This window comes from Rhinolophus hipposideros (genome assembly GCF_964194185.1).
Source record: "Rhinolophus hipposideros genome assembly, chromosome: 17".
NCBI classification, from domain to species: domain Eukaryota; kingdom Metazoa; phylum Chordata; class Mammalia; order Chiroptera; family Rhinolophidae; genus Rhinolophus; species Rhinolophus hipposideros.
In genome coordinates this window covers 12887406-12904264 of record NC_138063.1, presented here as the reverse complement: position 1 = coordinate 12904264, position 16859 = coordinate 12887406, and the positions used below count along the sequence as shown (strand labels likewise).

Here is a 16859-nt window from a genome sequence, read left to right as displayed (position 1 = left end):
GGAATTAGACCCAAATATTTTAACATACTATATACGGGGAGTGGGGAAAGAAGAGTTGCTTCTTAAGAGACTTAAGGTATTTGCTTTGTGAAACTCATCCTCACGTCCGGATATGGGGCTGTATAGAGTTTGTTACAGTCATTCAAATTATTACAGTCATTCATTAGTTACAGTCATTCAAATTATTTATTGTGACTGGAGCTATGGGAAAATCAACTCTAACATAATGAAGCTGTTTCATTTATTAAAAACCATTTGTTTTTAATAAATAATCTTATTTTTACTTAACAATGGGAAAATAAAATGAGTAAGTTAGAAATTCTCACCTTAACACCCATTCCATTGCTCGTCACAGCAGAATCTTTTGCTGCTTTTCTGTGATTTCTCTCACACAATAAGGTTATCTTATGAAAGAATGCTTTAATACTTTATCCTCTACTTTTAGTTAGTAAATATGTATTATATTTTTCTAGAAACTTAGGGAAAGCTTATTAGAAGATTTTGGCTTTTATCTTTTTTGGAGGGGGGAGTTAAATGGTAAAAGTGGCTTCTGATTTGCGAAAGGCCATTTAACACAGAAGCCTGTGCCCTGCACGGTGGAAAAGAAGTGAGAGCCCACTTTCTGGCTGTCAAGACATCATGTCTCGCCCCAGATTTTCTCTTTGCAAAGGAACATTGGACATGGAGCTTAGGCTCCTTTTTATAGGGTAGACCTGTAACCTCTGCTCATGAGAAAATGGTAGGACCCCTTTATTCCCCTCTGGCGTAACACAGGATTGAAGGTTGGCTACTTCTTGGTACTGTTTAGAGAAGACCTTATCTTGAGAAAGTATGGTGGAGCGTACGCTGAAGGAACAGCTTCTCAATCGAACACTCAAGAAGGAGCATGGAGCTGGGTCTCTGTAGAGCGAGTCTCTGTGACCTAGGAGGCTTAGATGTGCTCATGCACCTTAGGAAAACGGGTCGTGTCTTTCTGTAGGCTCAGGAACGCAGAGGCTAGCTGCAAGCCTGAATACTGACAAACGGAGAAGGCCCTATTTAAACGTAAATTGTACATTGAGGCATAGACTTTTTTGCTTCTACATGTTTTTCTTTTCCTTTTTCTGTTTTTGGACTCCACACCTCTAGAACACAAACAAAACAAAAACCAAAGCGAGCCGGTCTTTAGAAGCAAAGTGTACTAAATTTACCCCAATAGAATTTGAAATTCTGAGAATTGAAGTTGAAGATACGGTAGCTATTGAGGTTGATGAAAATAAATAGCTCAGCGGTTTCAAAAGCCTTGTTGAGTACCTACTGTGTATAGTTCACAAGTCTGGGCGCTGTCTGTAAGGGATGGGTTAGCACAGGGTGTAGGGAGATTAAAACCACCCCTGCCCCCAAACCTCAGCAGAAATCCAAACTGCTACAGATATTCTAAGCCTCTTGAGCACCTACCAATACGTTAGCCTATTGAAATGTTTCTGGGTAGATAGGAAAGTAAATTGTTCTTCCCCAGAAACGGTCTGTTGTAGAGAGCACTCCCTGTGGTACCCTGGGGAAGGACAGAGTGCCAGGAATAATTTGGATGCAATACAGAAGGCTTTCTTTAAACAATTTTAAAATGGCCCAAGCAAATAAGTTTTCAAAAATAATTTGGAACTAGAAGTACATGTGTAATGGCAACCACAAAAGTTAATATTTCCTTTTCTCTTTTTAAATTATAATTGACATACAAATGTACTTTAAAAATTTTTTTCAATTATAGTTGACACTCACTATTATATTAGTTTCAGGTGTGCCACATGGTGGTTAGACATTTATATGAAGTGATTCCCTTGATAAGTCTTATACTCACCTGACACCATACATATTTATTACAATATCACTGACTATATTCCCTGTGCTGTACTTTACATCCCCATGACTATTTTGTAACTACCAATTTGTACTTCTTAATCCCTTCACCTTTTTCACTCAGCTCCCCAAACCCCCTCCCTCTGGTAACCCTTAGTGTGTTCTCTGTATCTACGAGTCTCAAATAATACTTTTCCATGTCTTTATTTAAGCATGTATTTTGCTTAGGTTTTCTTCTTGATATATTAAGAAATATTTCTGAATGAATATAAAATTGCATTTAAAGTCTAATGTATTAAGATTAGCCCACATGTACTTTCTTTTAGCGGTGCGATTTGTGATAGATATTTCTTTTTATGATGTAGTCTATGCACGGAACATTGAAAAGTATTGAAGGGCCTCCAAACTTGGGTATAAACTTGCCATTGAGCATTAAGCCTACAACTCAGAATTCAGCAAATCAAAACAAAGAGGACACCAGATCCATGAATGGGAAAGAGAAATTGGAAAAGAAATCTCCATCTCCTGTGAAGAAATCAGTGGAACCCAAGAAAGTGGCCAGTCCTGGGTGGACGTGTTGGGAGTGTGACCGCCTGTTCACGCAGAGAGATGTTTACATTTCCCACGTGAGAAAGGAGCATGGGAAGGTAAGAATGACTGCCACCCCAGCCCCGTTAGAGTAAGGAAGAGTGACTGCCACCCCAGCCCCCTTAGAGAAAGGAAGCACTGGACTGACAGACCTCCAAGACTTGGGTTTTGGACTTGGCTCCATCAGTAATTAGTAGGGTGACCTCAAACATCACTCAGTGTCTCTGAGCCTCAGTTTCTTTACATATAAAATGGGCATTCCCAAGTCCTGCCGATCCTGTTCTGTGATTTTGCTAATAATTGCCTTTACTTGCTCATCCCAAGGCTGGCAGTGAGTTATCTACCACACCCGTGAGGAAACTGAGAACACAGGTAAACCAAAGTTAAAAACATTTTAAATGACCTCTTTAGCTCTATGACAAGTAGGGAAGAAAGCAGGGGAAGAAGAAAGTGATATTTTGAAAACTGCTAGTAGCATTTTTATGACTTACGTGACCATTTCATGAGTTTGGTAGTGGGAAGAGGGACCCTCTAGGAGCTTTTTTAACTCAAAATCACTGGAATTTCTGAGTTGCAATATGTATATTCTTTTAAAAATAATACGTACACATCTCCAACCAATAAGGATTTTTAAAAAATGCCCATTATTACACTAATATAGCTAGCTAGCAAGATTATTTTTAAATATTATTATGATCATCTCAAAATAGGTTTGTCTTGGTCAGGATCTAGAAAGAGTCTACATTACATCTGGTTGTTTTATAACTTAAATCTCTCTTAATTCTATGACTATTTTATTTTTTAATGTGCTATTGAGTTGTTGGAAAAACTGGATTATATGTCCTGTAGATTGTTCCCCGAATTTCTGGATTTACATAATGGCTTCCTTGTGAGACTATTTAACTTGTTTCTCTTTATCCAAAAATTCTTAGAAATTTGGTTAGATTGAGGTTGAATGTTTTTAGGTAAGACTATGTCATAGGTGCCGTATTCTTTTCGTGTCACATCCTGAGGCACATAATGCCAGCTTGTCCTACTTTTAGTGATACTGAGATTGATTAGGGGTTTCAGAGACATTACGCTTTGAAAGGAGCCGTTTTATGACTTGAACTTAAGCCAATAAGACCAAATGGTTATCCCGGGGGAACCTACGTGAATAGTGCATAGGAATTGGGTTGTAATTAGTACATACTAGATCCTTGACGAGTTTGTTACATTAAGTGCTTTAAGCATTACTTTGTAATCTAATTTATTTATACTACTAATTGGAAGTACTCGTGAAAATGACGTGTTTTACCTTGCTACCATCTAAATGGTATAAACTTGCCTTTGAACATCAATCACAAGGATCAGTAATTGTAAAAAGCTATTTTGTTATGTTTGGTCTAACTGTACTTAATTCAGTATCTCTCCATATAAAAATTATTTACTTATGGAATATATGTGGCTTCAGTGGCCCATTGCTTATTTAATCCTCTCAGCTTCAGACTCCCCAAATAGGCCTGAGCATCTTACAATGCGCATTGTAAATGCTGGGTAGTTCTTGAGGGTCAATACTTGATTAAACCGACTGTGTACGTACCCTGCCATTAGTTCTTTCAGAGTCTGATGTGGTGATTCTAGGAGAAGTCTTTGCTTGGCACCCAATCTCAATTTAAGGTTAAAATAGGAACACACCTTAATTATCCAGCAGATCAATCCATTCATTTCTTATACATTTGAGCTTTTTCTAACCGTCTTGGGACATTTCTGAATTCTTTCTGTTTCTTTGCTTACTTTTCCCTAAACTATCTTTATCTTGCACATCTGACAATTATTGGATCTACATATAAAACCAAATTTAACACTTAACACGCGTACTTAAACTATTTGCTTTGGACTGAAGCATGGAACCCGCCCTGAACTGGCCGTGTGTGCAGGCGTGCTGTGCCTGGTGCGTATACTTGCGTTAGACGCAGCCATTCATCACTGAGGAAATGCTGGGCTTAGTAGGATTTTAGGATTAGCTTTGAAGACATGGAGACCCTTCTCTTTTGGAGTGAGGCACATCAGATTAGATTACAGTTTCAATTCTATTCACTCAGCCTCCCAAGAGAACCAAAGGGAGGTGGGAGAGGGAAGGAAAGAAATGTCTTTATAAGCTGGTGAAATGAAAAGAATGCGGAACGTGAGTCAGAAACCAGTGCATGAGTTCTGCCATGCTGAATCAGACCGGAACCCTCCACGTCCACACAGCCCACCTACAGACACATTTGTGTCTCTTCCCATTCTTCTCTTCTTCCCTCCTGTCAGAATACTCACGTCACGGCTCCTGCATTTAAACCCCAAACTTCACATCTCTGACATTCTGTGTTTTCTCTTCCCTTTGAACAGCCCAGCCAGCATCTCGCTGTGTGTACTTGACCACTCACTTTTACTCCCCAACTGACCCACTTCACCAAACCCACTTCACTTGTGACCTTGTTGTCCAGTGGACATTTTTTTGGACTTTTCCTTGATTGACCCCACTGCAGTATTTCACCTGATGGACAGTTCTTCCTAAAAGCATTTCCCACCCTGAGTTGAACGCTATACACTCTCCTGGGTTTTCTCATGGTTGCCCACACCCATGAGTTTCTGTCCTGGAAACATTTAACTGTCTCTCTCTGGAGAATTTCAGTTACACCCATATCTCACTTCTCATGTAAATACGCAGATAACTTCCAAATCTCTGCCTCCAGCTGCGGTTTCTTGCCTGCATTCTGGGCCCTGAAATCCTACAACTTGTCAAGTGTTTCGGCTTCTTGGATAATTCACTGAAGCTTTAAGCCTGCCAACAAGGCACCCACTCACCCCTCCACCTCCAAGCTTCTGCAGTCAAAGCGTGGTGTCCAATGGGAGTTGGTGATTCCTACCTTCTACCCAGCCGTCTCCCCAATCCATTGAACTACCCTTTCGTCCATGCATTTATCTTCATTCAGGCAACTGTTCGTTCTCGCCCAGATTCCTCTCCTCACTGTAGCCAGAAAGAGGTTTTTAAAGTGCAGTACCCGTTGTGCAGGGTTATGTCCCCATCAGTGTCGTCCTGTGGCTTCCTGGGTCTCCTCTGAGCTACCCTTTCTCCAGCTGTATCCCTGAGTGCACACTAGACAAACTCAGCGACTGCAAGTGCTTTAACCACTGCATGTTCACTTGCCTCGGGTGATACACATTTCAGGTGATACACATTAGCTCCAACAACCGCACTTTCCAGGGAGCTAACTCCCCTTTCCTTTCAGCTCTCAGTTTAGACGTCACTTCATATGGAAAGCTTACCTTGGTCTCTCCCTCAGACTGTATCGGGTCCTCTTCCTGCCTTTTCCATGGCAGCATGTATGTATTGTATGTATTTACCGCTGTATGAAGGGTGCCTCTCCCATCAGACCTTTGATGCTTTCTTCTTCCCTTCAGTTCTCATCCATAAAGTCTTTGGGGGCTTCTGTCCCTAGCTCAGAGGAAGCCGATGAATGTTTCTTGAATTAATGGATCAAGAATGGGTGCTGAGTTGGAAGACATCGAACCCCTTTTATACATAACTGCCTCTTCTTTAGAGTGGGAGTAATCTATGCGTTAGTGACGGCAGTGTCCTGTGTGGACGGGACCCAGAAGGACCTGCATGTGAGGTGATGAGCAGCCTCCAGTGCTTTTGGGTTTACGACGAGATACAAATATGAAACATGCTACACACATGAGGGGTTGGAGAATTATATTTGGCTAAATGTCTCAGGAGAGGAGAGTTGTGTACCTTTAACAGGCTAGGAGTTATTGGGAAGATCTAATTTTGCAGGATTACCCAGTGAAATACCACTGTGTGTCATGACAGTATGTAAACGTTCTGAGCCAGTGAAGTGGAGCCGTACACGGTGGATGATTTTGGGAACTTGTGCTGAACTGGTAGGTGGTGACAGTGACAGCGACGGGGTGGGTAGCACTGACGGAGGGCTTGCCACGGGGCATGCACTACTGGTTACCTCATGTATCCTTGAAACAGGCTCATGAGGTAGACGCTATTACCAATCCCATGTCACAGACGAGGAAAGGAAGCTTAGGAAAGGTTCAGTAATTTATTACCCCAGGCTCTACAGCTTGTATATGGCAGACGTAGGATTCAGTCCAGACTGCTCCAGTGCTGTGCTGAGCGGCTAATCCTTGCAGAGCAGAAAAGCTTGACATTTGAAAATTGGCTTAATTTTAGTCTCATTAAATCTTTCAGTATAGATTTGGGACAGTTAGCAAATACATGACTTTCCATCCATCGTCACTTTAGGCTTTCAGTCTTGGTTAAAGTTGTTTATGACATCATTACATGAATGAACGTGTGTGTGCTTTTGGAAGAGTGCTGTGTGTAATCGTCGTATATTCTTCACTTGGGACCTAGTGCCTCACTGGAGTGCATTGCGGTTGTGGTTAGTAGCGCCTTGGTGTCATTAATGTAGCGCGTAAGTCTTCCTGCGGAACCCTGGGATGCTTGGGAGTGGCTGGTATGTCTTAATCAGCCGGGGATGTGTTTGGGGGCTGGCTGGATTGTACGCAGGCTGTTCCTGCAGAAAGAAAGTTTCGGGGATCTGGAGACACGCACGCGCGTTCCCTGCTGACTCCCGGAGTTCTCCTAGAGCAGCGGCTCTCAGTCCTAACGTGGAATGAATTGACCAAAGTGCTGGTTAGCTAGGCTGCTTCGGACCATCAGCGTGGCCGGTTACGCTCACTCCTTTTTGTAACCAGAGATTCCTCCTGCACTTGTGCCCTGCTGCCTGGCTGGTGGGAGCCTTTGGCCACAATGACCGGCCGAAAGGGAGTGGATCCGTGCAGACTCGTTAGCACATCCCGTGCTGGCACGACAGTACCAGGTTGGCTCTGCACGTGAAGTACAGCTCCCGTGGTACTCTGCTCTGGCAAGTCGGTCCCCTGCAAGACGAGTAAGCAATAACGGGGTAGAGCTGGCAGCGCACCGCCACCAGGGTAACTAACATGTTTATAGACATGTGGGTATTGGCAGTGCTTCGCCCACCACGGCTCCCGTTTCTTTGGAGACCGAGGAAGACGTTTCCTCCCTGGGCTCTTCCTGTTTATCTCTCATGTGGTACAGAGGCTCCGGAGGTAGAGGCTCCCTAATGCTAGGCTGGTGCTGTCGCCAGACAGGACAGGACAAATACGAGACTTGGCCCCGTGTCCTGCTTTGGATAAATGTACTGAGGTTTGCTGGCGTAAGAACATTCTTACTAAAAACATTACCCGCAGCCAGGGTCTGACCTCGCTCTCTGTCACAGATGAGCAGTTTCCCTTGTCTGCCCCACTGCTCTGTGAGCCTAGCTTCTGGTCCTTCTCCTCCTCCTCTGAGCTTGTTTGAGGTCTGGTTTTGCCATCTCTTCATGCTGCTCAGAACCAGAAGCTTCCCCTGTGGCATAGCCTTGGCCTCTCGCTCTGTTCCCTGCCCCAGGCCCGGACTTACGTCCCCCATATCCCCTCCCCTTGTCACCTGTCAAATCCCAGTCCTTTCCTGTGCCCCAGGTTTTTGCCCTGCTCCGGCATCCCTGGTAGGTAGAGTGGAGGTGCCGATCCCATGGGGCCGAGGGAGGAGGGCAGAGAGTAGCTTCTTTTATGACTCGAAGGACCCAGATTTGCTGTGGGATTAGGTTTCTTCTTTGAACGGGTGCTGAAATCTTGTCAGGCCCAGTTCAGAATCAGAATATCGGCCCAGTCTTGTGGTTTTGCTGTGTTACGTGGGTAGGTTTTTATGTGCTTGCCCAGGAATGCCACAGTAATTTGTAATTTCTTTAGGAAGCTACGTTCCTAAAGCCAACTGGCAGACTAGAGTTTTAGAATTTAAGTATGTTGCACATGATTGTGTCTGTAAGTGGATATTACCTTGAAATCCAAAACAACCAGAAAATAATATTACATGCCCCACGTGGCGACATCTAAGGAAATAAAAGGCCATTCTGGCCGTGGTTGACTTAAGAAGGAACCGTAAAATCCACAGCACTGGAAGGTAACTGAGAGGCCCTGAGTCCTCTCTCACAGTCGATGGGAAAACCTCATACCGAGAAGGATTGCAGGCCGATGTTCAGAACCCAGAATCCTCCCTTCTGCCTCAAGGTCAGGGTGTACGTATTGAAGCCGTCACCCCAGGTTATGAGTAGGAATAAACTTTTGTTTGGCAGGAGAAGAGCCAGAGCCTCGGGTGAGATTGGAGCAAGGAGGAAGTGTCTAACGTGCACGTCAATGCCCAGTACGTGCTACGTGGTGCCACACGTCAAACATGAGTTGGGAGGGTTGTTCAGGAAAGAAAGAGGCAATGCCCGGAGTCGTTGCTGTTCTTTAGATCCACTCAGAGCCACGTAATTGTATAACGGGGACCAAGACCCAGGCAAGAAACATGGAAGAGCCTTTCAATAGCTGTGTGAGGGTTCGTTCTCACATGGCGGCTCAGACGGGGGGGCTCTCTGTGGTATGGCGAGTTCTCCTTCAGATCTGATGGTAGATTACACCGACTAGCAGTACCTCATTACTACGGTTTATTTAGACAGCTGGAGAATTAATATATCATGTAGGACTAACACAAACAAGAAAATAACTGTCATCAGTCAGTGTTAATGGTAGCCTTTTTATATTCGTGCTTGCTTATTTACTTTTTAAAGTTATTAACTGATTCCTTATAGATTATCTGATACAAGCAGTGATTATCTTTAAAATGACTAGTTTCTTTTGTCTTGATTTGTGGAAATAGTATTAGAAAGAATCTACTTAGCTCTGTAGATGGTATATTTTAATTTTTTTGTTCTGTTGCAATATTTGCCCTTTCATAAAATAGTGATCATAGGAAAAAAAATCTTTCCCAGTGACCTCTTTCAGATTGCTTTTTAATGAAAAAGGGCAAAAAGATTGTAGTAAAAATCACACTGGAAGAAAAACATTCTATATATTCCTTCCAGTGGTCCCTCCGTGAGAATTAGGTTAAGAGCAGAAAGCATAGAGAAATAATGTGTCACCATTTATAGGCATATATTTTAGGAACCGAGAAGGCTCAGAAGATAAGACAAACCCTTATAAGTAGAAGAGGAGCAAAACTGAACCTGACCAAGGAGAATTTAGCAGCACAGATTTTTTTTTTTCCATACTGGTGTGGTCTGTGATTCCTGAGTGTCTTAGAGTCAGTGAAACATGGCAGCATGCAGCACCTGTCAATTCTGTTTTCTTTGTTGTGAAGGAGAGAGTAACAGTCAGGATTTCACATGTGAGGGCCTTGAGTGGAGCGGATGGCGGGACAGAAGAGGTATGGGGTCTGTTCAGGGCCTGTAGCAGGACCCCCAAACCTCTGCTGCATGTCACCACTAGTTAGTGGGGGTCCATGCAGAGGTCCCAGGCTGACATGTGCCCGTAGTGACCCCACGACACCCTGGCAAGCATTTATGAGTTGCACTGCCATAATTCAGGCAACCTTATTAGAAAGCCAGGCTTTTTCAGCACTTTGCTTTTCCCATTGCCCAGTGTCTGACACGGCTCTGAGCACAGAAACTGTGGTGGGACGTGTTTCTTTCCCATCTGCTCTGGGTTTGGCCTTTTGTTACTGTGCATGTTTTACAGTTCTTACTTTTTCAATTGTACAGTGTCATCAGCAAACCTGATAGTCTTTTGCCATAAAGTTAGGAGACTGGTTTTGTTTTGTTGTTTTAAACAAGCATAGCGATAAGCATCTAGTCATCCTGAAGCACACAGTTCATTTCAGAGTTGTCGTCTCAGTAGCACAGTACAACCGTATTGGTGGTACTCGGACATGTTCTGAGCACGACAAATGAAAAAGAACTCATTCTCCTTACTTTAGAGTTAGGACTTGTTTTTTTTACCTAGATTGACTACCTATTTTGTTAAATAGGTTCGGTTTTGAATGAGACTTGGTTCTGTTTTCTATGGAATGTGAGACAATGGTCTATATTAGGATAAACAAACTATGGTTCACAACCCACCACCTGTGTTTGAAAATAATTTGTTGGAACACAGCCACACCCATTCATTTATGTGTCACCGTCTATGGCTGCTTTTGAACTACAAGGTGGAATCGTTGCAACAGAGCTTCATTGGTCTGCAAAGTGTAAAATATTTACCACCTGGCCCTTTACAGAAAAAGTCTGCCAACCTGTGGTCTAAATTTATTCTCTGTGTTTAAATATTTCCCCCAAACACTTAGTTCTAATTTGTAAACTTGGATCGTTTAGTACTCAAAAATTATTTTTCTTGGTGCTTTCACACGTGTGTAAGTTAAGTTTCTTGTTCTATGGTCGTCTAAATATCCACTTATTTGTATATTCTTGGATATAGTGAGACAGGAACTGGAAAATCTCACTAACGTCTTAGATGTTGAATTGTCTCAGTAAGAACTTCGGAGTTTACGATCCACAGAATTGAAGTTACGATCCAAACTTCAGAGGAAGGCTGCTTGCCTGTGTAAAAGGCCATTTTCTAAGGGAGCCTGGGTGGTTTGATTGCGCAAGTATTTTTTCTTATGATTTACCATCTATAACTGTAGGTGATATTTATATACAGGGAGTGAAAGCTTTCCAGTTTCGTGAGCACATACAGACTAACTTTATCCAGATCTAACATGACTAGATAAAGCAACTTGAATACCTATAAAGTGTTCTTTTGTATTTATCCTCGTGAAAAGTTTCAAGAATTCTCAAAGTGAAAATTATTTACTTTTCTTTATTTAATAGATATGCTAATGATGTTACGTATTTCTTTAGTGAATTTATTCCTTTTTAAATCAACTTTGTTGAGCTATAGTTTATAGGTAAATTTAGCACCTTTCTGTCCTTTAGAAAAACTTGATTTTTTTAAAACCTGTTCATGGTATCAGTCTACACTATTTTTAAGTCTGGTTTGTCTGGGTGCTTGGATATTATAGGAAGTGCAATTATGAAACAATTTAGAGCAGCCCATTCATTCATACTTTGGGAATGTTTAACTTTTAACCATGTTTATTCTTTTGTATGTACCTTTCTTTCACTCTATAAATATTTACCAAATTGCATAGCATTTGCTATGGAGAAGTACAAATAAAGTATAAAATGTAATTCTTGCCCTGCAGGTGCTTACAATTGGGTAGGAAAAAAAGCGTAAATATTTGAAAAGCTAAAACTAGTATGAGTTTGGGTGTAAACCAAGAGTCTTGGAGGAATCACAAGGGGGTGTATAATTAAATACTAAGTGAAAGATGCTTTTAGTTCGGATTGCAGCTCAACTCTTATTGAGGCCTGCAAATAGAGTAAGCCATAAAATACAGTCCAGCCTTTAAAGAGGTTGGAGGAGGATAGAGGGAAATTAAAATTGTGTGTGGTACGTGGGAGACAGGAATTGGATTTCTATCTAAATTACAAGGAAGCGGAGGTTTGAGTATCACAGTTTCGTGGGGAATCAGCATGGATTGGGACATGCCAGGGAAGGCTTCACAGAAGAAATCCACCCCAAAGAGGTGTTTGGAGGATGCTTAAGAGAAGTTCGCCCTGTGTACAGAGCAGCAAGAAGATACGGACGTGGTACAAACCAGCACGACAAGCTGCGCCAACAAGTAGTTATGGAGGGTGATGTGCTCGGAGGCCGGGAAGGGAGGCTGGACCGGTGAGGTAGGCGAGACCGAAGGCCTTACTTCCTGACGCTTCTGAGAACAACAGCTGGCTTTTAGGCAGTCACGTGACACGGAGATGCAGTTCCAGTGGTTTGCTCTGGTAACTGCATGGGATATGGGTGAGAGAAGGAGAGGACGGTGGCTGGAGAGGTCAGGGGTGCCCCCCCAGGAGCTGAGGTGAGCTGGCCAGAGGGGTGGAAAGGGAAGGCTGTCTCAGAAGGGCAAGGAGGAAAGGTGTCGCCGTCTTCAGCAGATGTGAGCGAGAGTAGCTTTGAATGGAAAGTTTATAAAGCCCTAGGAGATGTAATCAAAATGATGGCTTGAGAACCGGATCGTGGACAGTCTCGAAAGCCGGCAAGTCTGCGTTCTGCCTTGCACGTGGGGAGAGACGGCCCAATGGAACCCCTGTGCGTCTGAAGGCACCTACTCTGCCTGTCTTAGGTCCCCAGCTCCCCCTCCCGCTGTTACAAAGGGTGACCCTGTGCTCGGCATAAGGACAGCCCTCCATCTGTGCACTCCACGTAGCCCCCTTTTTGACCACTAAAGGATGTCACAGCCACACTTGTCCCCTCTCTCCTGCATCTTCAGCTTTTCTCGATCATTCTCAAAACTCATGAAGCATGCCCTGCTGCCTCTGACCATATCAAAACAAAACAGCCTTCGTGCCCCCACTCGTCTGCTGCCTTTTTCTTTGTCTCTCTTTACAACAAATCTCCTTGCCATGGTTTTCTGTCCTGTACTCCCCACACCTCTCCTCCCATTTAGGCATTTGTCTCACTACGGCACCCAAACCACTTGAGCTCTCAGTGACATCCCTGTCACCAAGCCCAGAGATCTTGGCTTCCTCAGGCATCGTCTAATGTGACCTGTCTGAAGCAGTTGTCTGCCAGGTAACTCTTGAAACACTAGGCCTCCAGAACACTCTTTTCTCTTGGTTCCCATCCAGCCTCAATGACAGCTCTCCTCTGTCTTTCTCATCTTTCTAGCTTATAAATGTTCACGTGGCCATTACTCTCATCAAGTTCTTGTCAAAACGCATGGTTTTAAAAGCCATCTGGATCCTAATGACTCCCAGATTTAGAGCTCTGGCCTGGAGCTCTCCCCTGAATTCCAGGCTTGAATCTAACGAACCACCTATTTTGCATCTCTGCTTAGATCTCCAATGGGCGCCTCACATTTAATGTATCCAAAATGTAACTTTAGATTCCTCTCCTTCCTTAAACCTGCTTCTCCCCTGCTTTTCCAGTTAGTCACTGGTAACTCTGTTCCACCAGGTGCCCAGACCAGGGAATTTGGAATGAAACTTGACCTTTCTTTTTCTCTCCTTTGTCACCCACATTTAGCCAAAAGCTCCTACCTCTCTACCTTTGAGATATACACGAAATCCAACCACATATTATCGTCACCTTTACTTTCCAAGCCCAGGGTACGTAATGTCTCCCCTGGATCATTACGGACAGCCTCTGCTCTGGTTCCCTGCTTCCACGCTTGGCAGGCAGACCCTGCCTGAACCCTTTAGTGTCCTCCCCTGACACTCAAGGGCAACCCAAATCCTCACCATGGTCCACGTGGTCTGCTCTCTGACCTCCTCACTTGCCATTTCCCTTGCCTGCACTCCATAGAAAACTGCAGGAAGGATATGACTGGGCAGCTAGCTCACTAGGGAAATACAAGTGGCTCAAGGATGTATGCAGATCGATGTCAGTATCACTGCATTGAAGAAAAACAAAATAAAGTGCAATATAGTATTTTACCTATCGCCTTGATAAAGTTGGTGACTGGGGTTGAGACACTTCGTGTACGAGTGCTGACTTACACCGGGGGTGTCCTTCTTGAGGACAGTTTTGCAAGAAGTTTCCAAGAGCCTTAACCTTTTTATAACTTCTGAACTACAAAGACTACTTTCAGAAATTTATACAAAGAAGATAACTGGTTGACTACAGAAATTTTTATCTGTAACTAGTAAAAATTTGAAACAATCTAAATCATTGATAGAAGTTAGTTAAATTACGGTCCATTTATACAGTAGAATACTGCGCATGCATTCAGAAGAATGCAGAAACATCAAAACACAAGTCGCTGTGTGTGTTTTACAAGTGAAAAAAATCAGGTTACAAATTGATATGTATAATGTATGTGTATTCAGAAAAGAAATGGGAAGGATATATAACTGGAAATTGACAATGGTTACTTCAGTTGGTGAGATGAGAAGCAATCCTTATTCTCACTTTTATTTTGCAATGAGCATTCGTTATTTTGATAATCGGAAACAATAAGAGAAAGGAAACAAAGGCGGCAGTGTCTAGAAACACCATATACACTTCACTGAAAACGGAGGCTGCGGGGCAGGAATTCCTTCCATTTGCTGCTCCCTTCCTCACCCACCCGCCCGCCGCTGACTGTAGTAGGCGTTGCACCTGTCTGTGGATGGCGCCTTATCTCCGGCCGCGTGGGGACCCTTGTTCTTCCTTCTGTCTGGACCCCTCCCTGTGCAGTGCTCATCTCTTGCCTTTGTCCTCAATGTCTTCATTTTCTATAGGCTCTTTCTTATCAGTATTTTAACATGCTCACAGCTCACCCGTTTTCCACAGTTTGCTCTGTGTCCAGCACTTTATCCTAAATTTGTTACTCTCCGATTACTTGCTCATATCATTCCAGTAGATAATTGTGTATTCAGTTATTCTTTCCTACATTCATTCCTTCACATGATAAGTGGTTATGAGTATTTTCTGTATGCTGAAGGCCAGGGACATAGAGATGAGGACTCACAGCTTCTGTTTTCAGTGAGATTACAAGGGAGTGAAATTCACTATGTAACAAAAAACTCAGAACTTGTAGAATTCAGGATTTTTTCTTTGGAGGAAGAGGTGCAGTTAGGTAAGTAATTGAAATTTAATCTGTTAATTGAACATTTTTCACCTTAATACTATGAGTCATTAGAGAAACACAAATAAGAACCACAGTGAAACACCCACCACTGGCCATCCTCTAGAATGGTACAATGAAATGAAATGGCAGCACCAGCTGTTGGGAAGGTTGCACAGCAGTTGGAGCTCTTACGCATTCATTGCTGCTGGTGGAAAGCAAAGCGCAGCCAATCTGGAAAACACTTGGACAGTTTCCTATTTGATTTACCACATGACTCAGTAATCCCATCCCAGGTGTTTACCCAAGACAAATAAGATCACATGTTCACATCAGAACCTGCACTTGCATGTTTACAGCGGTTTTAATTCATGATTCCTCCAAACGAAACAATGTAGATGTCCTTTACCTCAAAAAGGGGTACACAAACTGGAGTGCATCCATGCGATGGAAGAGTCCACAGTGAAAGGAATGGACGACTGATACATTGAACAGCACAGAGTTGCAAATGTTATGTCCAGTGAAAGAAGCCAGACTCAAAAAACTATGTGCTATGCTACATGGTTCCATTTACATGACAAGCAGAAAAGCAAAACTAAAGGACAGAAAATGGATCAGTGGTCAGCAAGAGCTGGGTGTAGGAAAGGGGGCTGACTATAAAGGGGCACGAGGCAATTTGGCCCCGGGGTGGGGGGGGGGCATATGTGGAGGAACGGTTCTGTTAAGTTGGTGCAAAAGTCGTTGCGATTTAAAAGGTTAACAATAATTGCAAAAACCACAATTAATTTTGCACCAACCTAATCTATCTTGATTGTAGTTGCAGTTACTCAACTCTATCCATTTGTCAAAACAACTATACATTACAAAGAGTGAATTTATATTTTGTAAATTATCTCATTAAACATGACTTAAATTTTTTGGGTGGGGCAAAAAAAAATTTTTTTTTATGTGCTGTGCTCACGTTTCAAAAATCCAAACAATCTAAAGGGATACAGTGAAAAGCCTTATTCCTACCCTTGCTACCCGTAATCACAAAGTTATGAGTCTGATCAGATGTTCTCATTTTCACTATTTCTAACGCAGAACAGTTTGTCAACATAATTTTCTGCAGCAGTTCCTTCTCCATACAAGTGACAGTCTTTTTCGTATCAGTGCATTGAGACCTCCCATTCTTTTCTGCAGCCACATGATAAGAATGTTGTGTGTGAGTACATGGAATGTATTTAGCCAACTCTCCTTTGATGGACCCCAGTTTTTCCCCACTATACACAGTGCTGCAGTGAATGGCCTTGTATACACTGTCAGTGCTGTTACAACGCTTGTGCGGAAAACACAAACTTGTTCCAGTGCAGTTGATACATCAGGGCACCGTTGGAGCAGAACGAGAATTCTGCGTGTGCTCCTGTGTGATTTCATCCCTGAGAAACACTAGGTGAGCACAGAAAACCATGGGGTGGAGTTGCGTAGGAATAAATAAAACGCGTACACACACCTCAGGCGTCCACCTGCGACCTCCCCTCCCCTTGTGTTGTCACACGGTCCACACCTGGTGCCACAACTTCTCTCCGGCCCTCCTTCCACCACCTCACAAAACCTCAACAGACCACAACCCTCTGACGCCCACTTCCACAAGCAAACTGCACGTCTTTTTCAAGGTAAAGTGCCTTTCTTTTTTTGCAGTATCTATGTGTTTCTTAACCACCTAACATGTATCAAACCGTGCTGCTGTTGCATGAAATGTGCCACTGACAGGTTTTGAGTGTCATGCCCCTCGCTTACTTTTTGATTGAAGCCCTGTAGCTGTAATGTTCTGACTTGGCACAGTGCAGTGATTTATAGCACGAGTTATTTATATGTCTGTCGTGTTGTAGCAGAACTGACTGTACCCTGTATGGGTAGATCTGTAGAATTAGATTCCCACGTGGAAGGA

The 16859-nt window shown here is 43.1% G+C and overlaps 1 protein-coding gene across 19 annotated transcripts in view; it reads left to right on the top strand.

The window, feature by feature from the left end:
* The window catches only part of ZNF532 (zinc finger protein 532), a 96731-nt gene that overhangs the window by 70086 nt on the left and 9786 nt on the right, over positions 1–16859 (top strand). For 14 of the 19 annotated variants that reach the window (XM_081079117.1, XM_081079132.1, XM_081079126.1 and 11 more), the window contains 2 exons: positions 2202–2483; positions 2749–2796. In XM_081079117.1, coding sequence (XP_080935243.1) covers positions 2202–2483; positions 2749–2796 — 330 coding nt within the window. Of the gene's footprint in view, positions 1–2201; positions 2484–2748; positions 2797–16494; positions 16585–16859 lie in introns of all 19 variants that reach the window. The other 5 variants (XM_081079124.1, XM_081079120.1, XM_081079123.1 and 2 more) reach the window with 2 other exon arrangements.